This window comes from Morus notabilis, unplaced genomic scaffold (assembly GCF_000414095.1).
Source record: "Morus notabilis unplaced genomic scaffold, ASM41409v2 Scaffold1008, whole genome shotgun sequence".
Classification (NCBI taxonomy): Eukaryota; Viridiplantae; Streptophyta; class Magnoliopsida; order Rosales; family Moraceae; genus Morus; species Morus notabilis.
The window spans coordinates 20,946-45,880 of record NW_010367831.1 but is presented as its reverse complement, the minus strand read 5'-3'; the positions used below and the strand labels follow the sequence as shown (position 1 = coordinate 45,880).

General features: G+C 35.6%; 6 protein-coding genes across 6 annotated transcripts; 2 read left to right on the top strand and 4 right to left on the bottom strand.

Moving 5' to 3' along the window:
- Window positions 1–83: 83 nt before the first annotated feature.
- LOC21391765 (auxin-responsive protein SAUR15) lies at window positions 84–449 on the bottom strand. The gene has a single exon (XM_010113436.1). The coding sequence runs from the start codon at window positions 447–449 to the stop codon at window positions 84–86; it is 366 nt and encodes a 121-aa protein (XP_010111738.1).
- A 1,237-nt stretch (window positions 450–1,686) lies between these two features.
- LOC21391764 (polygalacturonase) lies at window positions 1,687–3,552 on the bottom strand. Its single transcript, XM_010113435.1, has 4 exons — window positions 3,088–3,552; window positions 2,505–2,794; window positions 2,052–2,280; window positions 1,687–1,911 (listed from the first exon to the last, which is right to left on the bottom strand). Exons 1-4 carry the CDS (start codon window positions 3,550–3,552, stop codon window positions 1,687–1,689), a joined length of 1,209 nt encoding a protein of 402 aa, XP_010111737.1.
- Window positions 3,553–6,181: 2,629 nt separating this feature from the next.
- Window positions 6,182–10,932, top strand: LOC21391763 (WAT1-related protein At3g28050). The gene is made up of 7 exons (XM_010113434.2): window positions 6,182–6,483; window positions 6,601–6,666; window positions 6,785–6,898; window positions 8,530–8,773; window positions 8,967–9,125; window positions 10,139–10,290; window positions 10,440–10,932. The coding sequence occupies exons 1-7, from the start codon at window positions 6,290–6,292 to the stop codon at window positions 10,597–10,599; spliced, it is 1,089 nt and encodes a 362-aa protein (XP_010111736.1). The 5' UTR covers window positions 6,182–6,289; the 3' UTR covers window positions 10,600–10,932.
- Window positions 10,933–13,245: 2,313 nt separating this feature from the next.
- LOC21391762 (protease Do-like 9) lies at window positions 13,246–17,314 on the bottom strand. Its single transcript, XM_010113433.2, has 9 exons — window positions 16,616–17,314; window positions 15,796–15,995; window positions 15,523–15,703; window positions 15,214–15,405; window positions 14,747–14,979; window positions 14,478–14,579; window positions 14,198–14,248; window positions 14,004–14,108; window positions 13,246–13,856 (listed from the first exon to the last, which is right to left on the bottom strand). Exons 1-9 carry the CDS (start codon window positions 17,223–17,225, stop codon window positions 13,758–13,760), a joined length of 1,773 nt encoding a protein of 590 aa, XP_010111735.1. The 5' UTR covers window positions 17,226–17,314; the 3' UTR covers window positions 13,246–13,757.
- Window positions 17,315–17,966: 652 nt separating this feature from the next.
- LOC21391761 lies at window positions 17,967–19,142 on the top strand. Its single transcript, XM_010113432.2, has one exon. It carries the CDS (start codon window positions 18,422–18,424, stop codon window positions 18,983–18,985), a length of 564 nt encoding a protein of 187 aa, XP_010111734.1. The 5' UTR covers window positions 17,967–18,421; the 3' UTR covers window positions 18,986–19,142.
- A 1,635-nt stretch (window positions 19,143–20,777) lies between these two features.
- On the bottom strand, window positions 20,778–24,152 carry LOC21391760 (protein ALTERED XYLOGLUCAN 4-like). Its single transcript, XM_010113431.2, has 3 exons — window positions 23,650–24,152; window positions 23,274–23,563; window positions 20,778–21,750 (listed from the first exon to the last, which is right to left on the bottom strand). Exons 1-3 carry the CDS (start codon window positions 23,897–23,899, stop codon window positions 20,983–20,985), a joined length of 1,308 nt encoding a protein of 435 aa, XP_010111733.2. The 5' UTR covers window positions 23,900–24,152; the 3' UTR covers window positions 20,778–20,982.
- Window positions 24,153–24,935: the final 783 nt, after the last annotated feature.

Below are 24,935 nucleotides of genomic sequence, written 5' to 3'. Positions count from 1 at the left end.
GTAATAGACTACTAAGATCTAACTGCTAAAACTCAAGATTGGTAACGATCCATTCCAACTAAGAACGTTCCCTAGTATAGAATCTAGAACTGATTGATGGCATATATGTTGAAGGGACTGATTGGGTGGTAGGAGAAGGGATAACGAGTAGTAGATAGCTGATTGGCATGATCATCAAATTCCATCTTTATTAAGGCATTGTAGAAGATGTGAACGCTGCAGGGAAGCGCAAGAGGGCCTAATTGGTTTCGGTGTCCGTACTCCTTCTCGGCTTCTTCAACCAGCTTCTTGAAGAGAGGATGTTTCGTGTATTCGGTTTTGATCGCAAATCTCTGTTTATGAGCTCCCACGCAGACCCAGAAGCAACCTGCCGGGGCTGTATGCCCGCCGCGACGTCGTTTCCTTGCATGTTTCTCGTCATCATCTTTTGAACAAAATGGCTTCTCCATTATTGTTCAGTGCTATATTTCTACCTGCTCTTCTTAGTTTTGTGTTTGAAATGGCATATATATATATATATGTATATATAATATAACCAAGCCTGCCACTTGGGTTACAAACAACTTGATGGCTACAATTTGCCAACTTCTCTTTTTAATATATTATTGTTGTCAATGTCAACTTATGGTGCATATTACTTAGCAAATAGCACAAGGTTACTTGTACGTCTATAATTCAATAATTAAGAAAATTTGCGTGTGGTGCTTTACCGATGACTTATTATTTGCTTATATTTACGGAAGGTTACGTGTTCAAGCAATGTTCGAAATTCATATAAAAACCAGCTGTCAAAGGTGAGCGCTACTTATAATGCGACTAATTACAATTGCTTAAAATGCGTAAGTAGCAGTCCTTAAATTGACTTTAATTGTATACTATTAAAAAGTGAGAGAGAAGAATTACACTTTATAAAGTAGTAGATTTTTAAAATTAATCTATTTAAGTGGGGTGACCAATATATTTATATGACTGTGGTTATATTTATGTTTAGATGATGTGAGACTCAGGTATTTTACCCTTAATATATACAACGCGCAAAGTACCACAAGTACTATAAATAATGTTTTCTTAACATAGCATTAAGTAGTAATTGGGCCTTTTTTTTCCCCCTTCAATTCTAAAGTAATAAGTCGTCAAATGATTTCTACGGGAAAAAAAAAAAGTGATAATTACTCGAACAACATGGTTTTAGCTACGATGTGACATCTATAAATGGTTTAACGATAGCAGCCTTTTCTCGTCGCACACCATTTAGGGGCGGCGGCGACCTCTTTGGAAATGACATGTTATTAGTCGTCGGCGACAATCAACAAGTCGTCCTTAAATCTCTTACCGCTAAAGCATCGGTATGTCATGGTGACTTTTGTTATTTTTTGTAATTTCATTGTGTGATTTTGGGTGAACCTGCTGACTTTTTATCTACTTGCATTTAAAGAAGGTTGGCTAACATATTTTATATCGTAGTAATCGTTCTGATCATATTATATGTTAGTAATATTCTTTGCCATTCATATTAGAGGCGGAAAAAAAAGCGACGTAGTTAAACAAATTACAGTCACTATCTTTTCTTTTTATTATTTTGGTTTATGTCAAAAGAATTGATGACATACAACACGCCAAGGTACCAATAGTACCAAAAAATATAATCTGTACAGAAAAGAGCATTAAACAATTCATTAAAAATTACTACTTCAATAAACAACTATCTGGTAGAACCTTGCCAACAGACTTTCCATTTGCATTGGAACATGAGGATTTAGCTTCTTGATTCTTGTAAGTCAGATTCACATCCTCAAGTCTAATCCCCTTGCATGGATTTCTTGGACTGCAGTCAAATTTCATTGCAACTACCGTCGCCGATGTACCTTTGATGCCCCGATATACGACGTCGCTAATTTTCACACCCGAAACCTATAAATACACATATTTGAGCATGATATCAGTTGAATGACACTTGATGTAAATCCTATTCAGTGTATGAATATTATTATTATTATTATTATTATTTTACTTTGAATATAAAGAGTACTAAAGAAATAATTATAACTTACCCGACCAGGGCAATTGATGTTGTGTGGGCAATAATTTTGGTCTATAATAATGGGATTTTGGACATTCTGCATTACGACATTAAGGAACTGGACTCCCTGTACAAATCCACTGCTGGGTCTAGCCCATGATTTTATTCTTAAACCATTTTGAGTATTTGTAAAAGCAACCTGTTTCACTGTTACATTTTTCACCCCATCTTCTTCCAAGTCTTTAGCAAGGCTCCCAATGCTGCAACCAATTACATGCAAGTATACGTAAGCCAGAATACATGATACTGGATAAAAGGGTTAGCGAGAAAAATTTTCTCGGTGTTGACCGGTATACCGACGAATTTTGCTAATACGGTTTTTCTTGACGTGAAATATGCATTACACATTTTTCTTGTAATTTATACAAGCTTGGTATATGAAAAAAAAAAAAAAAAAAAAAAAAAAAAAAAAAAAAAAAATTACCTGATGCCATGGCCAGGACCACATGCCATGCGTTCAATCCACAAGTTTTGGGTGCCGGGGCCGATGGAGACGCAATCGTCCCCGGTTCTTATGGAGGAGTTGAAGATTGCTACATTTTGTGATTGTTGGACGTGGATGCCATCGGTGTTTGGACTGTCTCCAGCAGCCATGACCTTCACACCTCGCATCTCCACATTCTGACAATGGTTTACTACAATGTGGAACATCTGGCTGTTTAATGACAATAAGCCGATGACTTTGATGTTGCTGGAGTATGTTATGCTCAGCGTCTGCAAATTGCAATTATCGAAAACTGATTAACAATTAAGTATATGTACCTAGAAATTTATATGTATTGATGGTCCCAAGTAAACGTGAGGCAGTTAGTGATGTTTGTGAAAAAGGTGTGTACTAAAAGTAACCAAGATTATATACAGTTTATGTTTTATAGAACTGAAAAAAAAGTACTTCGTAAATAACACATTTTAAAGTTTTCCCATTGATAAAAAGTTATTTGTTTACTATATTAACCTTAACGTAGTAATTCGAACCAAAATAATAGCTAAATTTTTTGTGTACTAACCGTGGCTCCGCCGGGACAAGAGTTAGTTGCACTGGCCTTGCAAGCCCACAAGGCAGATCCTCTGGCGTCAAGAGCGCCTCCGACGATATCGACACCGCTGACTCCTTGGAAGTCGAGCCAGTTATCTGCGGTCCCCAAAACTCGGTAATCCAACGGGGCGACCAGGGTGCCGTCGATTCGAAAAGTAATGTGGGGGCTTTTGCAGGGGCCATTGAACGCCAGAGGGCGAAGCAAATACCTTCCTTTGGGGATGTATATGCGGGCGGCATCAACAGCACCACAGGCTGCAGCCCATGCATCTAGGAAGGCTTGAGTGGAGTCTTTTACGCCATTCGGTTTAGCCCCAAAACTCAGCACATTATACGTACTAGTTGCACCGGCACAAAATTTTATACAAGTAATACATAGAATAGACACAACCAATACGAGCAGTGGAGAAAGAAATAAGCTCGCAAACTTGACCATCTTTTTGTATTGTTGTATATGCTAGCTAGCTATCAAGTACTTAGTGATTATGTATGATCTATAACAGAATAATATGTGTTTTGGTGATATATATATATATATATGGAGAGTAGATCAGTTTTATAGGGATATAAGCGATGTGAGGAGAAGTTGAAGAGAATAGAGTATATATAGGACATAATATGAAAGTGTGATGAAATGAAATGGATATAATCCTTATTGGTGAAGAAAGATGGAAGAAATCAAATTTCAACAACATGCATAGTTTAGGGTTGAAGAAAGTTGGCACAGGAACAGGACAATGTACACATGCATGTACGGATATCCAAAAGAAGAAACCTGCGCCGTTGCTGAGAAAAAGTGCCAACTTATGTGCTCTCTAAGTTGGCTGCGCTATAGCTTCCATTCTTCATTTCTTCCAATTATAATTATAATATTGTTCATATTATTACTCTACATAATGATATGGATAATTGCTTAAATTTTTTTTTTTTTTCCCCCAGCCCACCATGCCAACCGATTGCTTGCTGTTTGATTTAGTACATATAACATCGTTATAAAAGCAATTCGTGATATTAATATTTCATTGTCGTAATCATTATAAAATAATACAACGTTCATATCCTTTTACCTTGTTTGTGGATGTCTCTTTATTTGTTCCTCATAGTCATAAGAGTGATGCTAATTAGCCTATATAGTAGCCCTCTTTCCAATACCAAGTTTATCGAGCCAGTACTCCAGTTGTGTTTCAAAAATAACATTGAAATGATGTTTTTGGCCAACTCTCTTCAATAAGTAGCAAGACCTTTGCTTTTTAGAAAAATGGCTGGCTGTCATTAAAATGGTTAATGCGGTAGTTAGTTAATTAGATCCGGTCAATTAATAATTGACCACCAAGGTAATCATTGATTAAGGATAAATCATTAATTTATATCACTTAAACATTAATTATATCAGCAATTAGTGATTGATCATTCAAAAAAACAAAATTTTCTTAATTTACAAAACTTGAGAATTTATTAAAATTTTACTCTAAAACTGTCATCCATATATCCGAGAGAGAGAGAGAGAGAGAGAGAGAGAGAGAGAATTAAGATAATAGGAAATACATCCTTCCAACTCATTTTAATTTTTAGTTTTGTAATTTTGTCTTGTTTAATAAATTGAGTGTTTGGTACGAAAATTCGAGAGAGAGAGAATTAGGATTTTTTTTTTTTTTTTTTTTTTGCTTGAAGAGAGAATTAGGATAACAGGAAATACATCTTTCCGACTCATTGTAATTTTTAGTTTTGTAATTTTATCTTGTTTGATAAATTAGATATTTAATACAAAAATTTATATCATAATTTAAAACATAATTCGTTATAATATTTTTTTTTATAAAAAATATATATAAATTAAAAATAATTTTAAATTATAATTCAAAATTTATCGACCAAACGTGAAAAGGCATATATCTTTTATCTTCATTCACTGAAATGCAACTTGGCCTAATAATTTAGATACGCACCGTATAGAAAGACAAGGCCTTGAAATGATGAGGCCGGTCTACCGTTGTCAAGATGACGAAAAAGATAAAGGCCGTGTCTTGTCAAGAAAAAGGAAACTTCTCATAATTCTGTTTTCACTGTCTCATCGAATATAAATTATAAAACTTTCTTTTATCATGATTAATTAGATACCGTCATGTTCCTACGACTTTTTTTTTTTTTTTTTCATTTTTGGTGGAGATAAGGAGAAGTTAACGCCTCCTTCGTTTCGTTAATTTAAAAATTTGAGTTAAGATATAATTTTATATGAGAATTTTTTACTATAATAAAAAAATTAGATGTGATTATTTATGAGAGTTTTTTACTGTAATAAAATTTAAATTTTAAATTTAAATCAATAAAATGAACGAAACCATTTTACTCCACTATTGGACGCAGGAACCTTGTTCTAATAGTTTGATGAGATTTTTAATGGTTTGATGTATAATAAGAGCAGTTTTATATTATACGTTGTGAAATTTTAATATGAATAATGAATATATATAAATCTAATTATTAAAAAGTTAATCTAATTAGTTAAAAATAATAATTAGTACAATAACTTTTTCCGCTATAAATTCCATGTATATATATGTATGTGTATATATATGTATGTGTATATATATATATATATTGATTATGCGTAATGATGTACAAAACGATCCTTTTCTAGACCTTAATCTATGACAACATTATTTAATTGTATTGCGTGAGATCTAAACAAATGAATAGAGAAAATAATACTTAGAAATAACAGATTCTTTTCACACAATATCTAATATAATATAAACATTTTACTGATATGTGTACCACCAATAATAACACCCTTATTTATTATTAGAATATAATCATACAATAATAGTGAGAACTTATTTGTCAAATTGCTTCTCGATCAGATCCAAATAACACCAAATCAGATTCAAATAATACTTTCTTTCTTTTCATTTTGGGTTAAAGAAAAAAAGAAAACGAACCAATAGAATTCCTTTGGCCCTATCAAATCATGCCACACCGTTGTCAATCTCTCTCATCAATAGTTCCGTCCTTCCATAAGCACACTCCAACTTAACTAGTCCATGATTTACATATACATATATGTATACACATAAGAAACTAACTACTGTGCCATATAACTTTACTCTCTCTTTTTGTGCTCGATCGTTTGCTTTCTAGAGAGAGAAAGAGAGGAGAGAGAGAGAGAGAGAGAGATGGTGGCAGGGAGGTATGGTTACAGGGATGTGTTGCCATTCACGGCGATGGTAACAATGGAGTGCATTAACGTGGGGTTAAACACGCTGTTTAAAGCAGCGACTTTGAAAGGCATGAGTTACCATGTCTTTGTTGTCTACGCTTACGCTATTGCCGCTCTTGTTCTCCTTCCTGCACCATTTTTCTCCCATAGGTAAAATTAATTTCTTTAATTGGTTTTTTTTTTTTATAAACCAAAAAGTTTTATTCTTTGATATCTTGTTTGCTTAATTTGTGGGTCTTCAAAATTCATGTAAATTTTGTTTTGTAGATCAAGAGTGCTTCCTCCGCTCAACTTCTCCATAATGATCAAAATGGGTCTTCTTGGGCTCATAGGGTATAGAGTAATAATTTTTAAAACAAATTATTGCCCATGATTCATTTTTCTTTTTTTTTTCGGCCTTATAGTTTAATTTGGTTGTTTTTTTTTTTGTTTGGAAAAATTGATGAAACAGATGTTCATCTCAGATAATGGGATTTACAGGCATAAATTATAGCTCTCCAACGCTTGCTTCAGCCATTAGCAATCTCGTGCCAGCTTTCACTTTCATTCTTGCCATCATTTTCAGGTACTTTTTTTTCTTTTTTTTCTTTTTTTTTTTACTTCTCTCTCTAGTCTCACCCTTCAAATTTAACGATAAAAAGAAAAACTAAAAAATAAAATACAATATTCCTTTCTTCTTCGAAGTGGATTAAACACTAGCTAGGACCCCTTTCTGCTCAAAGTAAACAAAGAGTCGCACTTTGGAATTCATGCAAGAACAGCCGAACAGGTGTCCTTCCGTCCCCACCACCATTATTTTATTGTCTTTGTGGGTGATTTAGTTTTGTAAAAAAGAAAAAAAAAAAAAAGAAGATCTTCTTTGTTTAAATAATAATAATAATTATTATAATAATAATAATGGAGAAGTTACACTTGTTCAATTGCATAGTCAGATATGCAACTAACCCATTTCGCATGCTAATGTGCTTTTTGTGGTTGTCGTTGAATGTTGGCAAATGTAATTGTAAAATTAGGAAAGTTTTCCTTAAAAAGAATTAAAGAAATGATTTAGGCAAATCGGCCAAGCCATGTTTAGAGTTCAATTTAGGAGACGTTCGTGTATTAGAATCATTTTCAATTTATATGTATTTTTTATGAGAAAAAATACTGTAACAAATTATGAATCATGATTCGAATCGGGATATGAATCCCTCAACCAAACAACTCCTTAATTTTTCTTTATATTTTCTTATATTTAAATTTAATTTAATATACGTATATGTAGTCACGTGCGTGGCACACGCACTTTGATGACTAAAGTCAAACTTTGCTTTTCCACAACCGATTTACAATTAAAGAACACCACCCCCTATTTATCTCGAGAATACAACCACACCACACCCACGTAAAATAGTATAGAATTTGATACAGGACCCACCATTTTATAAGGTATTCTCGTTATGAGAATGAAAGACATTTTTGTTAATCGGCTGTTTAGTTCACTAAATTGAGTTTTTAATTTGAGTTGAAATATGACGTTATGTAAGAGTTTTTTACTGTAGTAAAGAAGTTAGATGTGATTGTTTCTGAGAGTTTTTTACTGTAACAAAACTCGAATTCAACTCGAATCGGCGAAATGAACGAGGCCATGTCACATTTCTACTCAACTTGTTTGTTAGTGTTCTAATGAAAATTGTGAGGGTGATCATTACTCTTTATTTTTAACATGTTAACGATTATCGTGTAAGACTCGTGGAATTATGTGTTGAATCTTGTGATTGACATGTAAATTTTGAAAATTGGTTTTCAAAATATACTGATGATCTCGTGATATATAGTAATGTATTACTCCCCAGTATCAAAGAGTGAATATAAAAGGCGATATATCCAGTATCATTCTTTCTTACTATTATTTAAAAATAATGGGGCACTTTGTGATATAATTCCTTGGTCGCAATATGCATTTCTCCAGTTAAAATATCCCTGCAACAAATTCCCAAAGTTCTCTCTCTCTCTCCTCTCTCTCTCTCTCTAAACTCATACAACTACAAGGGTGTGTGGATTATTGAAAGAGAGAGAAAGAAGAGATAACTTATTCGATAACTAGTTTTTCCAATTGGTGTGTCGAGTCCTTTTCTTCTCTCTTTTCCTTTTTCGCTTTAATAATTGAACGGTGACAATTTGTGTCATTTTTCTTTCCTTTTTTTGGTTCTAAAGGATGGAAAAACTAGCCGTAAGAAGCACAAGCAGTCAAGCTAAGATGTTGGGCACTGTAGTTTCAATAACAGGTGCATTTGTGGCGACTCTCTACCAGGGCCCACCAATTATTTCCACTCGATTTTCTACCATTTCACTTCACCACCAACATCTTCTTCAAAACGACACCAAATCTAATTGGGTTGTTGGTGGCCTTTTGCTTACGGCTGAATATATCTTGGTTCCACTTTGGTACATTGTTCAGGTAAATTCACGTTGTTCCAAACTCACAAAGTATGTAAAACTGTGGGATTTTTTTTTTTTTTTTTTTTTTTTTTTTTTGTAAGGAGAAATTTTGGCGCGCTAGATTTGACATTTAAAAAATGCACAATAATAGTAGTTTAGTACGGAATCTATCTATAAAAATTTATTAATTTGAGCGTTGTCGATTTTTACAGACGCATATTATGAAAGAGTATCCGAATGAATTGAGTGTGGTATTCTTCTATAATTTATCCGTGAGCATCATGGCTGCAATTGTGGCGCTCATAATGGAAACAGATTCAAGTGCTTGGAAATTGAAATCTAGCATTGCAATTGTCTCCGTCGTCTGCTCGGTAAGATTCTAGCAATATTTCGGTTCAAGTGCTCTACATATCAAAAATTTCGTGCAAAAGAAACTTAGAATCATAATCTATAAACCTATGTTTTCTTATACATTTGGCAATTGAGTCACAATCATGTCATTAAGTTAATAGATCTTCAACACTTTTGTCTAGATATTTACGGTATATCTAAATATATTGAACAATGCCATGGCACCAGTAGTGTCTAATCATGCCCAGTACTAAGAAAAGATAGGTCCCGTGGCATAACCTCATAGATAAAACCCACATTCTATTAGTTGTGGTGTTCGACTGCACCAATAGATATATTTGATAATTCTATCCTCTATTCGCTTAATCTCAACTACGTCATCCTTCACAGTTTTGTCCACTAGAATACCAACTTCATTGCGATTCCTTTCTCAACCTGTATACCATAACATGTGTCCTAAATTTCTAATCTCCTTTGCTTTCTCTCTTGTCCACTTTGTTTCCTGTAAGCATAAAATGTTAATTCTTCTTCTTACCATAACATCTACTAACTCCATAGATCTACCAGTTAAAAAACCTACATTCCAACTACCTAAACAAATTTTTCTATCATGTGCTAGCTCTGTCCCTTGCACACGTCCATGAATATGCAAGGACCCCCCTTGCATATTTTTCACCATATCCGGGGCCCGACATGGCGCATGGGCTCACTTTTCCCCACGCACACGTCTGTGAATGTGCGAAGACCCCCTTGCCTATTTAACACTATACCCAGGGCCTGGCATAGCGCGTCGCACGTAGGGAACGCCCCAACAGATTCTGTGTAAGTAAAATCCATAAGAGTGACTTTATTTTTACGCTAGCCGTTAACCTACTGCAACCCTCCTCCTTTATCCAGGCTTAGGACCGGCTATACAAACGGAGTTAAAGTACTGCACTAATATATTTTTTAAATTTATATCTTCTCAAATCATGTTCTACTGGTTTGTGAACAATGTGTCACAAGTTTTAGTACTTCTGATTACGATAAATAGGGAGTTTTCGGGTCATTCTTGAACAATACCGTGCACACGTGGGTCTTGCGAGTGAAAGGGCCGGTCTATGTGGCAATGTTCAAGCCTCTCTCCATAGCAATTGCTGCTGCGATGGGTTTCATATTCCTTGGCGAAACTCTTCATCTTGGAAGGTACATACTACAAAAAATAAAGAAATAAAAAATAAAAAAAGGAACACACACAACTTCAATAACCACCCGTCTAGCTAAAACACATTAAATTTTTTGTTATTGTTTCTTGCTTAAGATACCACTTTTTTTTGTTGGTTTATGAATATTAGTCTTATTGGAGCAACAACAATATCTATTGGGTTTTACACCGTGATGTGGGGAAAGGCAAAGGAAGAGATTAATACTGAAGACTCTCAAGCTGAGAGCATGGGATCACTACCTACACACAAGACCCCTTTATTGCAGAGGTACAAAGATGAGAAGAGGTAGACAACATATTCCAAAGTGAATGTATGTAAATGAAAGGAAAATTGCAACTTAAAAATGTCCAACGTTATTTTATTTGCAATGTGAAATATGATGAATTGTAATTGTAGAACAGAGGGAGAGAAAAAATAGTATGCCGTCTGTATTGTACCCCATCATCCCCCTCGAGCAAGAGATGAGAGGAAACAAAATCAGTCTCTTAACACTAAAAATTTTCTGGTAAAATTAACTCTAAATCAAGAAACGAACGACACAAGACTGCAGTGTATAAATATTTTTTAGAAAATGTATGCAAATTAGAAACGACATGTCTTTACTCTGCATATATACTAAGTGACATCCAAGAAAAACAAGGAGTTGTCCTTCTCGGGTCATTATTTTCCCTTTTTTGCTCTTTTTTATGTATATAGTTTACGCCAACAACATCGTCGTTTTCTGTTTCTTTATAGTTGTTGTCCATTTAGGTTGTTTGTCGTTATGTCACTTCACTTGGTTTTGCGCGTGATTCTCTTATGTTTATGTATTTTCGCTAAAAAATAAAATGGCGTATAGTTTTTTTTTTTTTTTTTTTTGAGGACATGAAACGTGATTTTAATTGGATGGCTTATTTATGTATGATTGTATTCATTTTTGAGATATGTCGCTATTGTCAGGTTTCATTTGTCGTTTTTGTCTTTACTCTCTTGTCGTTTTATCACTTAACTTCATTCTTATTGGCTTATATTCTGTGTCATCACCTTCTTATGTTTATTGATGACTTGTCAATGACAAAGAACTCACACATCCTTTTTCTAACATGTTGCACCTTTATTTTCGTTTACAGTCTTCGAGGTTTTTCATTGTCTGGCGTTTCTGGTGCATATTGTTTCTTCTGCCAACATGTTGTCGTTTCTTTTGCTAGATGGTCGTTGTCGATTTTACTTTTTTCTTGTTTTATCATTTAAGTTGGTTGTTGTTACTATTATCCTTGTCGTTGTTGTCTTAACGTTTCTTTTCTCTGTTTTGGATCTTTAATGTGACGCTTTTATCATCCTCAGGAAGTTAGCGTTTTACTTTTTGTCGTTTTCCATTTTCTGTCGTTTTTCTGCGTATGCCGTTTCCTGTAAACTTCTTTCGTTTTTGGTCTTTGCAGATTCAGTCGTCGTCATCATTTAAGTCTGTTTTCATTGTGGTTTTATACGCGGGCATCAATATTGCGTATGTTATCACTTCATATATTTGCATTAACAGAAAACTCCCATGTGGTTTTCTCTTCTTTATTGTGTTCATTTTTCATTCTTTTTTTCCCCCCGGTTTCTCAATTGCGTCGTTTTTCAAACAGTTCTCATTTCAAATGTCTTGTCATTTGTAATTTTCAAACAGTTCCCATTTTAAATGTCTTGTCATTTGTAAAGGAAGATCAATATGTTTTTAGGATAGTTCAATTCACACATCCCTCTTTATTCTTTACACTCTCTTTTAATTATAATTTCTTATTAGAAAATATTGTCATGTAATGACAAAAAAAAAAGACGATTATAATAGATTAAATTACATAATTAAATTTTATTATAAAAATAATAAAGTTTTATGTTTTTCCTTCACACATCTCGCATGTCATATTGTCAAATTACAAACAATTGTTATTTTGAAATCTATGATAAAACTTTAATTTCTTTTCCATTCAATAACTATTCCAAAAAACTACATAGACAATGTTAAATTTTCTTTGCTATTTATTCTATAGTGATTGTTCTTTTGCCCTTTTTTTCTTCTTTTTGTGTTAATGTTTTTTATTTTTCTAATTATATCATTTTTGAAAGGGCAAATCATTTTATAATTATTATTTTTTTCTTTCTTATAAAGTAGAATTGATTTTTTTTTTCATTTTATTCTTTTTTATGCTTATTATGCACGTTTATTTGTTTTTCATTATTTTTCCATTATAATAACTTTGTTGCTGTAACGTTTATTTATTATTTCTTGAATTATATTGCTTTCCATTTTATATTTTTGAATGTCCTTTATGTTTTCTAAAAAAATATTTTAATAAATTTTCTTTCCGTACAAGAAAAAAGCATCATGCCTAAAGCTTCAACTTAAAAAAAAAATGTAGAAATGATAATATTAAAAAATAAAAAATAGCAGGTGTGAAAAGAAAAATGATCAAGAATTAATAATCCTATGAACATAATTTAAAGTAATTTTAGAATAATAAAAGTGTGTAGAAAGTAAATTTAACTATTTCAAAATTACATAGAGTGTGTTTAAAAATAGTGTAGAGAGTAATAAAAAAAAAAATTTTGAATAGAACCACCCTTTCAATAATTAAGTCGTCGTTTTTAGGCGATGACATTAGCTATAATACCGCATAAATAAGATTTACTTTAACCCATGTCAAAAGATATCGTTAGCCACAAGCTAGTTGCTAATTTTACGCTGGAATCTAGTAAAAGCAAAGCAAAACAATAAGACAAGAGAAAACTTTAACTAATTTAACCACTCATAATGATGTTAAACAATTAGCAAAGAGGTCATTTTAGGGTCAGAATATATATTCTATAGCAGACAAAAACGACAACCATATGACTAAATCTAAAATAATGATGAATGTCACATCTAATTTTTTCTGCTACAGTGAAAGATTTTCACAAAATGTCACATCTGCGAAGTGAACGAGGTCATAATTGTTCATTATTACAAAAATTTAGAAAACAAATACAAGAGCACAAAATAAGAATACTTATTATCCCCCGCCTTTACCTCCTCTAATAAACTCGCAGCAATAATATTACATCAAATTTATTCTGTTTCAACCCGGACACTAGAACTCATCAAAGATTTAAAGTACAAATCTATGAAACCAACCTCTAGCCCTCCTGCTTTTCTCTACTTCATAATATAAATAAGATCACAAAATAAGAAACATCTCAACCCAGGTAAGATGACCTATATTTGTTACAAAAGGCAACGCATACCCCCATCACCTTGGTTAAACTTTCATCAACACGTTACAGGCAGATTCCATCAAGAAACGGCAAATGTAAAATCCAGCCTCTGTTCTTTTGGAGAGAATGAAGTTTGGAAAGTATAATTCTCGGATCACACGAGGGACGAGTGTTAAAGATCAAAATGGGAATGGCTGATTAAGTAAATTCCAAACTCTTTCGTACAATCTTATCTCATGTCTTGAGATCATCAGACATAGCAGAAGGTATGCAATGCGTTGCAAGAATGTCTAAAGTTGCTTCCCTTGCGGTCTTCGTCTGCAGAACAACGATCTGCATAAAGAAATTTTGGACCGAGCCAAATTTAGAACTTACAAGCGAGGAATAAGCCTGTCACACAAGTTTGTATCTGATGCGTTGTGTGTGTAATGTGGGGAGAGAGAGCCAGGGGGAGGGATGGGATGAGGATTGGGTGAGAACCTGATCGTATTCTAAATTGAACTTAAGATATTCGTCATTACAGCTCTCCACCATGCTGGCCAATGTCTTGAGATTTCGGACCGGCTTTCCATTGAAAGCAAGAACCTAAATAGAAGAAAACAACGATATCAACAAGGGAACAAGAATGTAATAAAATTAAATTGAAGAAAAGCATAAAGAACATATCTCCTTACCTGTGTATTAACAATGTCCTCGTATCCAATATTAATGTCAGCTACAAGAACCTGAAGCAATTCAGAACACGTATAAGTGATGAGTGAGTTTTACTCACTCATTTGGTATCGTTTTATACTTAATATCTAGTTGGTTTCGAGGTTTTTGTTAGTTTTTATGTGTGTTTTCGTTCTTTGTTTGAAGGATAGGTGGAAGTCTATGATTTGGAAGGTTTTGGACAAATTTCGGTGGAAGAAGGATGAACATGAAAACAAGTTATACATAAGATGAGGGAGAAACCTGAGAAACAACAACTGCTTGTTCATCAACAGACTGTGCCATTGCATGTAGATGCTTGTCCAACAGCTTTACTGGAGCATCGAATTCATATTCTTTCCCATACTGAAAATCAGCAAAACCCCGAGGGTAAGATGTGATGATTTAGATAGAAAGAAAAGGAAGTAAAAAACAGTTTCAATCGCCATAAGCTTAGAACCTAATTCTAGCATGTATAGATGGAGGAACAAGGTTCACATTTTTGTAAGGGAACAAAGATGAATGACACACACCTCAGAACGCAGATATGGAACAGATACAGCACTGAAAACAAATCCAGCAATTATGTAATATGAAGGAGGTCTGCCTTTGATGTGCGCAGGGATGAGTCGCTTGTGAGTTGAAAGCTTTATATTGTATTCGAGTATCTCTGAGTTACGAAGAACTTTTACCAGAGCAGTATCTCCCGTGTACTTTTGAGAGACCAGGTAACTGAAACCTATGCGCTCTCCATGCCTGAATGGAACTGAAATTGTTACCAAAAAATAAGAGTTAATGCCTAAAGGGAAAGGAGAAAGAGAGAAGGGCTCTCAAAAGGAAAAATCTTTATAATTCTAAATGACCTGCTAGTGCTAGCAAACAGAGTAAAAGACGCCATTACTTTAAATTTGCACATTATTACGCCATCACTTGCCAAATGGAGAGTGCATCAAATCAAGCATAGCATTAAAGAACATTTGAAAGCAGAAATTGAGCTTACCTGTTCCGTCATTAGCAATATTAATCCCATCAAAACTAAGGATAACGTCAGATGGCCTTAGAACATTTGATTCTGGAGCCGTGGGCTCAATTCTTCTGATACGGACACCCTTCTGATCAGGTGACATTCCAATTGACGAGCGCAGATCAGGATTTTCCATCTTCTGCCACTCAACTCCAAGAATTGGAAACCCTAATAAGAAGACAACAGTATACAAATACCAAAAGTTATACTTGCAACAAATTCATTTTCAACAAGGACTGCTATTTCTGTTCTTTAGGGAGATGAGTTGGTGAACACCAGAATTACCTGTATATGCCCCATTCTTCTCATAATCCTTAATGAAATGCATGATAACTGGTGTTGGTATGACATAGCCTATATTCTCCACGTCTTCATGTTTAAGTGATTGAAATGCGATACCTACACATTTTCCCTTATCATTGAACGCAGGCCCACCAGAATTTCCAGAGTTTATTGCAGCATCTATCTGGGGAAACAACTCAAAGAGAAAGGAAATAAGAAAATATTGGTAATCAATCAAATGTATTAAGAACAGATGAAAAACCCAGAGCACATTACCTGCAGCCCTAAAAGCTCAGTGGACCCATGCACGTAAGATAGTATCTCCATACGCGACACAACACCACTTGTCACAGAGATTGTATCACCCCCAATAGGATAGCCCACAACAGTCACAGCATCTTGAAGAGCAGGCAAATCTCCAAACTCCACGGGTGAAACTCCCTCCCAGAACTCATCATCGCTCACAGTCAGCATTGCTGAAGAATTAGAAAAATGCAAAGGAAATAATTAGTAACATGTTAATGTTTTTCCCCTTCATTTCCAGTGAAAAAGCCATCTTAAATGATTTTCAGAAGTACTGAAACCAAAAACTACTAATTCATAACTATCCCAATGTTTAATGGTTCAGATCAAAATTGTTTCTTTCTTTCCATTTCAATTCACAACAACCTTATTAACTAAAATGAAAACTACAACAAGCTTAAGAAACCAAGTTTAAACCACTTGAAAGGGGTTATCGTACAATAACGAGAGAAAGTCCTGATAAAATGAATCATGAGCATCATCATCTTTTCTCTCACAATTCATAGGAACCCAGAGTTCAGATACTTTTTTCCTCTCCAAATCGAAGTATCATAACAAGAGAAATTACTTCCTAAAATTCACAAACTCAACCAGCTAAAGTGAGAGAGTTGCATGAATCACTGAAAACGAAAAAGTCCGGCTAAAAGCAGTTCCTTTCACAATCTTTACAATCAAACAGTATTCTCTCGCTTATGTTTAACGCAACAAATTCATCAAAACCCATATAAAAATAACACAATAAACAGAGAAATGAACAAAAAAAAACTGGCAAAAAGTTCCAAACTTAGAATACCAATATCACATTCAGTGCCAATGGCGAGAACAGTGGCCAAGTACTTGGTATCAGAGCCACGCTTCTTGAGCTTGACCTGAGTGTGATGCTCCACCGAGTGAGCATTCGTCAAAACCCTCCTCCCTCCAATGATGAATCCACTGCTACTCGAGCTGTACTGTCTCTTCCTCTGCCATGGCAGCGAGAAATTCGGCTCCGTGTGGACGCAGAACACCTTCACCACCGCGTCCATCGACGGCACAACCCTAACCACGCTATCCCACCTCGGCACCGTCAGCGGCGGCTCCGACACGACTCCGGCCACCGAGTGCGGAACCTCACCGTTTTGGTCCAAGTGTCGCGAGCTCCTGCGCTCCGGCGAGGAGATCGCAATCTCCGCTTGGTCCTCGATCTTTCTAGGTCGGCCCCGGCCGCGGCGACTGAGTTGATTGCCACCGAGATCGGAGGCGGCACTGGAAGGGACCGACACGACGTCAGTCGCCGCGGCGGCGGCGGCGGTTGTCGGATTGGTGTACTGGAAGTCCATAGCGGCGGAGGCAGCGGCGGTGGTGGGATTGTCGTCGGCTGGGGTTTTGGGCTTTCGACCTCGTTTTCGCTTATTTTCGCCCATTTCTAGAGAGAAAAAGATGGAAAGACAGAAATTATGGGTCTTGGTTTACTAGAGTGAAATTGGAGTTTTAGGGTGTTCCTGGTAATTGGGGTCGACGGCGGTCACGGAGGACCGAGGAAATATTCCAGAATGACTATCCAACAAAGTGATTTTGGGCCTCTTCATGGGCCTGAAGCTCTTTTGCCCGCTATTAATTAAGGCCCATTAGTGGCCGGTAATGGCAATGGTAATGGTATTAGCTCCTCCAAGGTGGAACTAATTTCTCGTTTCATTGTTGTTGATTCATAACTGTTTTTTTTTTTTTTTTTTTTTTGGTCTATTTTTCTTTCATAAAAGTTCTGTTATCCCTTCAAATTAGTGAATAATGATACTTTTTTGTTCTTCACACTTCAACTTGTAATATTTGTCAACTTGTAATATTGTAGTCTTCAAAAAATTAGTAAAATCTGATTAAAGATGTAAATTCGAATGAATTTCTGAATTTTGAGGACGATAATAAGGGAGACAAATTGAGAGACAACTACAGTAATGGAGCATAAAAACTCAATTTAGTGACAAGTCTCCATCTAATCTAATCTAAAATATTTTCAAAAGGAAAATCTAATCTAAAATATTAAAAGCTCAAAAAATCTAATGTTATTGTTTACATTGTGTATCACACTCTTATGGTTTAACCAAAAAAAAAAAAGAAAAATAGATTGGCATCTTTGACCATCAATACTAATATCCTTCCTATTCTGTTGACTGTTTTGGTCTTCTACTCTTTGTAGAGAGGAATTTTCGTTTCTTCTCTCTACCCTCTCTCTTTCCTATATAACCAGACCAGAAACTGAAAAAGAGCTGATTTCGGGAGTCCTCCAACGTTCGATTAACTAAAGCTACAGTTAGTTAATCACAATTTTCTTTCGTTGCAAAAACCCTCCCTTTTTTTCTTCTGTTTCGATTTTATTTTCCCTTTTATTCCTCCGTCTCTTTCCGATTGAAAAGCTTGAAATCCACCGTTTCACACGTGCTTACCTCTTTCTCTTCTTGGGTTTTGGTGAAATTTAATTCTCAAAAAAATCTGGGTAAGTCAATTCGGGTTCTTGCAAATCTTTCTCATTTCCTTTTTGGGTAATTCTCAGATCTCGATTTCAGCACCTGGGTCGCCCTGAATTTCGATCGAATCCCTTGTTTTCCGCTCCGAATTCCTCGCAATGTCGCAACAACAAGAACAAGGGTACGCCATCGAGCTCTACTTCGATCCCGCCCTAGAAAACCAGGTCCTGAAATCTTGGAACGTGTTGGCCCGCCGCCAAATCAGCACCCAGCTCATCGAAATCGAATCCCGCCCACACATAACCCTCTTCTCGACCCCTTCGATCGACCCCGGAAAGCTCGAGAATCTTCTCAGAACCTTCGCCTCCAGGCAAGAATCTTTACCCCTCTCTTTCTCCTCCATCGGCTCCCTCTCCAACGACAACAATGTCCTCTTCCTCGCCCCGACGCCGTCAATGTCGCTGCTCCAATTCCACTCCCAATTGTGCGACGCCTTGAGGAAGGAAGGCGTCGAAATCGGAGACGATTACCGCCCCGATTCGTGGGTCCCTTATTGCGCCGTCGCTCAGGAAGTGCCCAAGTCTCGCATGGCGGAGGCTTTTTGCGTTTTGAGAGACTTGAAGTTGCCGGTTGCTGGGTACGCCATGGATATTGGGTTGGTCGAGTTTTCGCCGGTTCGAGAACTCTTCTCTTTTGTGCTCGGTAACACTGTAGAAGCTTGAGCTTGTTACGTGGCCAAAAATCTTATTAGAAATTTGTTTCTTTTGTTATGCCCTGCCTTTACTTTGTTTCTGTAATTACTATTGATGGTGCTATTTTTAGCATAGTAACATAATATTATTTGCATTTCATGTCTAAAACATGATTCTTTTTCCCGTCTTTGTGTTGTGTTGTGTTATGTTGTGGGTGTGTTTTCTCTCTAGATTGATTTCACCCTTTTATGAATACTTTAGAGAAGTCATATTGTTTCATAGTTTTTTGATAATTCTGGGTTAAGGAATCAACAATAACTTGCTCAAGGCTTGTTTTTATGTTCAGATTTATATTGCTTTTAGGTGGTATGAGAAATAGCTTTTTTTGGTTGTCATTAGATCTTTCTGAGGGTTTGAAACAATCCCGGTAGCTTCACTGAGATTGAGTTGCTTCCTTTGTTTTGTTTTTTTTTTTTTTTTTTTTTTTTTTTTTTTTTTTTTTTTTTGCATATTGTGGAGCCTTAAGTACAATCTTGTGACTACTGACTAGATTGGTGTTGAACAAATTATTTATGCCAATAGACATTTTGTACCACCTTGTGAATGAGACTAGTCTGCCCCCACTTAGTTCTTTACCATGTCCAATTGTCCGTGATGAACTGGTATTGCAATATCTAGTGGTGAATATTTGCCTGTTTAGAGTTAGGGAGCTGGTTGCACCTTTCTGAATCTTGGAAGTTAGACATTCCATTATTTTGATTAAAACATTATTGATGAACTTCCAGAAAGATTCTTTTTAGGAGCTTCCCACTATACAGTAGTGCATGTTTTTGAATGGAAAATTTAGTCAAAATTACATCTCAGCGGTCCAAATCAAAGCAAGCGTATGATCCTTACTGTAAAAATCGCATTCTTTATGTCGTTAATAATTCAAATTTTGCCCTGCGTCATCTACTAGCTCTGTGCTTATAAGATGAGTTATTGCTTCAAGATTTTTTTTTCCCCCCGTATTGAGCTTAAGTTATGGAGGTTCATTTTTTTCCTTTTTTTTTTAAATTTATTTTCTCTAAATTGTCTTGAGGATTCCTTTTGGTATATTCTTTGTAACAAGCATTCTGTTTTCATTTTTGGTTTGTTTCTTGTCTCCTAATCCTCGACTCTGTCATTTAGATATCTTCATTTAAAGGGGTACACAGAACAGAATCCACAGCATTCTCCTTTGCAAGGAGGTTCCCAATCTTTTCATGTTCTATGAATTTCTGAGCTCTCCTAAAATGTGAATGCTCATTCTGATGTTACATTTTGTGCTAAGCGTCAAACCTAAAAGAGAAAAATGACATTGCAATCGCATTTTTGTCATTTTGGGGTAAGTGCTTAAATCAAGGGTGTTGATCCTGAAATATGGCATTTGAGAGAGGTAAAAGTTTTTGCACGCCATGCTAAATTAAGCACGAATTTGTGTAGGTGAAGATTTTATATGCAGAAATACCATTACTCAGCTTTATAGCAATTACATTTGAGATGGTCTAAAGAGACGTGCAAGCTATGCCAAAGGCAATCTTCTTCTAGACTTCTTATTTCCGTTTCAAATTCAGTATTTGTGTTGCTAGCGGATGAAAAAGTAGTAAAAGTCAAATGAGTTTCTACGTGAAGAGCCCAAATTTCAGAAATCTATTACATCTGAGCATTTCATCAAGATCGAGTGGTAAAAAGGGCTCTTAAAGCTTTAACTAAATATGGAAAATTTCTTTGTTTTCAAGTCGAGTGAACGTGCTAAAAGAGCAACTCAAATCAAACTTACTACATCCACAATTTGGCCAATTTTAATGCATATACGCATACAAGACTATCATGAATCCATGTTAGACTTCTCACCATTGATAAATCAGAAGAAAACTCACATTTCACCATGCCATTATACCCTTTTATTAAAATAATTATATACCCATATAAGAAAACCGGGCATTATTACTATATGTATCACATGTATGGTGTACTATTCTAACTAAAATAGCCCTACCCTTTTATCAAGAATCTAAACCTGACTCTTTTCTTATCACAGCCATCAAAAAATCGTTCCAATAATCAACAGGGCCAGGCATGCACCAATGAACACAGTCATTGTAGCCTTTCATCCATTTGTTGCCCCAGTGAGCTCCCGGATGCCCATCAGGTCTCATAAGCATAGCCCTAGTAATATCCAAAACTCCAAACTTCTTTCCTTTCTTCTTTTTAGCTCTTTTAATCTCTTGTACCTGAATGTTCCTCATTTCCCAGTCAAAACTCCCGAAATCAGCCTCTGCCTCATTGAGAGGACTTGTTCTGTTACAATAACCTCCTGTGTTCCAAGCCCCATTCTTGAAATGAGCCGGCGCAAATGTCCTCAGTAGAGTCACCAGACCGGGGCTGCAGTTCTCGCAATTGTTTATGTGGTTGAACGCAGCACGAAATGCCATCCGAACCGCGACGCTGATGTCACGTTCTGTGACATTTGGTTCGTGGCAGTAGACGCAACCTGTCAAATTATCGCCCTTGTGAAGGTACATTACTCGAAAGAACCAATGACCATCGGAGATTATGGCGTAGTCTAGCTGTGGGAGGAACTGAGACCAACTAGTGTCCACCTTGTCGAGATGGAGATCAAAAGCGCTCGTTCCTGTTCCGTTGATCATTCGTTCTGTTCCGACTACGAGAAACTTGGTCCACAAGATCATAAGGGTGAAGTCATGACGAGGAAAGTACCATGTCCCGAACCGATCTTCAGAGTCCTTGTAAATGTCTGTGGGAGTTTCCTCCTGCAATATCAATAACTCAGTAAGGTTGAAGAAAACTGCCAATTCTGCAAGGCATAACTAATAATCAACTATTTGATTCAAATTTAGAATGTACAATACCATGGCAAACAACAATTCTCATTAATAAACAACTTGAGTGATTACATACAACTCGAATCTATGTTGCATTTATAAACGTATTTTTTTAACTATGTTGCCTTGCTCTTTTCACAACACAACTCAAGTTCTATTGATACAGTGTTTTCTGTCACAAAAATTCAAATTTAATTTTTTTGTTAAACTTCAAGTTTTATTACTACAGTGTTTTCTATCACAATAATTCAAATTCACAACTCAACTCAAGTTCTATTGATACAGTGTTTTCTGTCACAAAAATTCAAATTTAATTTTTTTTAAACTCAAGTTCTATTACTAGAGTGTTTTCTATCACAATAATTCAAATTCAATTTTTTTACTAAAGATACCCTAAATCATCTCAAACTTCCAAAGTGACAATTGGCATATGGTGGCTCCATGTCTTTTTTATTTTTTTATTTTTTTGTCATTGAAAAGAGAGATCAATAGTATACTCATGCACCCATCCAATGCCACTTTCACAATCTATTAAGACGATAGGTAAGACTGAAAGGGGACCGGTCCACGCTTTCGTAAACAATCTCCGGAGATCCATTACCATCAAACACACATCCTCACGATTTCAGAGAACCAAGTGTAAACACAAAGATTCGAACCTTTGATAGATGGGAGAAAAAACCATCATTCCATCGCCATCATCCCTTAGCCACCACTACAGATGTTAAATGGCTCCATATCTTAGTACTCGGTGTATAAATTGCCCATGCGAATGTAACTAGATTTGAGATCTCTCTTTAATTCTCCAACTTCAGCCTCATTCCAATCTGGACAAATGCTACAACTGTTTACTGAAGCATACTTTTAACTAAAATTCGGCCAATTAAATGTAAAATCCGAAAGGCCTCAATTTTTTACCAGAGATCACAGCTAGGCGGTATTAAATAAGTATTTATTCCAACTGTCCAATTTTCTTTGACACATGGCTACCTCATGAGGCATGCACTTTCTTTGCACCGAGTTTCGGACCATCTAGATTTCCTCCGTTTTTCCTCTTTCCTAGTTATCTCGATTAATGCACTTTGAATCCTTAAAGAAATTTCACTATACATACATACATATATATATATATATAAGTTCAATGACTTATTTCCCAATAACAAGCAAGGTACAAGCAAAGAATAAAACCATCAAACAGCCTACAAAGTTGCCAACAATTGTAAAGGTACAAAGCAAAATACTTGTTTTCTAAGTTTTGGACTCCCACAAAAGAATTTTTTTTCCAATATGTTTCTTAGTGAATTAAACTTCACTTCTCAATTGTTTATGAAATTGGATCAATCCTTTAGTAACTAGCAAAGTACATGCAACTAATATAACCATCAAGCTGCCTATGAAACACCAGAATTTGAACATTCCTAGAATCACAAAACAAGAGTGTAAAAACTAACCGGTGACAAGACGCAGAGCAAGGATTCCATGTGGTTCCTAGCAACAGAATCTCCAATAAACGCCATTTTCTTCCCTCTAACCATCTCTAGAAAGTTCTTGGCATCAAATCTTGGAAGCTCACACTTCTCTGGTTTCCATCTCCAATTAAGGAAATCCTTGTCCTCCCTTCCATTTTTGAAACAATTCTTTGAGTCAGGAATTGTAGTGCAGCTTGAGTTGGTATAAAAAGATCTTCCCAATTGATCTTCAACCCAACGGCCTGTAAACAAGTCACACGTCTCCTCTTCTTCTACATTTCCAAACAGAAACAACAATTAAATTTTAAAAAAAAAAAAAAAGACAAGTGGGGTTTTTTTAATTTATTTCAAAATTTACCCTTTTGATTTTTTGGCAGCAAGGTGTTGTTGTGATCAAGGTCTTGGACTGCAAGGAGGTCGTGATGGCTTTGCACCACAGAATTAAGGCCTTGTTTTGGCACAAACGTAAAGGTGTTTGGAGAATGATAGAGAATGAAGAAACTGAAAATTGTGATTGTGCCCAGAGAAGTGAACAAGAAACGGGCAAGCTTTCCCATGTTGTGACATCTCTCTCTCTCTCTTTTATCCTGGTTCCGAGGCTTCTCCATCAGATGAGTACTTGAAGACTTCGTGACCTCTGAGTAAACAGTTAAGTCTGTCAGAGAGAAAGGAAGTGATAGAAAGATGGGATTTTTTTGTTGTTTTTTTTTTTTTCGCCCCCTTCAATACGAGATTTGTCGTATGATAAGGAAATTATGAGAGGTGAGATTTGTGGTTGTGTCTTCTAAGATAGCCTTTGTTGTTTTTTCTTATTTAGTTTTTGGTTTTCCTTTTCGGTTTCTCATTTGTTTGATTTTTTTTAGGGGAATAGAAAAGGTCAGAAGCGTAAAGGAATCCAACAAAATAAAAAAAAATGAGAAACGAATATAATAAAGTGGACATCAACCGCGGGATTGAGACACATGTACTATGCACCTTTGAAACATTTTAATGTGGGTCGTTTACTATTCTCTGATTAGCCTTATTTCGCGGCACAATCTTATGGTATATTTTGGTGTGGACCTTTAAATGCCTCCTCATTTGTTACTTTCCCAGTTTCCCACTGAGCCATGCCAAATCCATGCACATGGAAATTCAATTCCATATATATTATAATAGGACAAAACACTGCCCCATCTGTGTACGAGGTTAATCGAACGGCTGATGTACATCTGATCAGATGAACATTGAATCATAGTCGTGAAGTCAATGATTTGCGGCAGTACCTTTTATATAAGGGGCAATAGCGTAAAATCGATGTAAAAGTTGGCATGTGAGGACCAGCGTTACTAGTGCTGCTACAAACTTTTTTCTTTTTCTTTTTCTTTTTTTTTTTTTTTTTTGGCTGAAATCTGCTATAAATTATTTGACACCCGCAGAAAGTAATCCCCTTACCGACACTAAACGTCCATAGCACATGAAGTGGAATTTTAAATCTGTTTTTGATTTTGACTCTGCCCAGTTACACGAGCTATAATGCGTGTCGACATATCGATAAACGTGGTTTTGCGAGAATTGATTTTTTTTATTTTTTCTTCATAATAAGTGCTATGTTGTAAATTGTCATATTTGTATTAAATTTAAATTTATCGTAAAAAGCTTTGT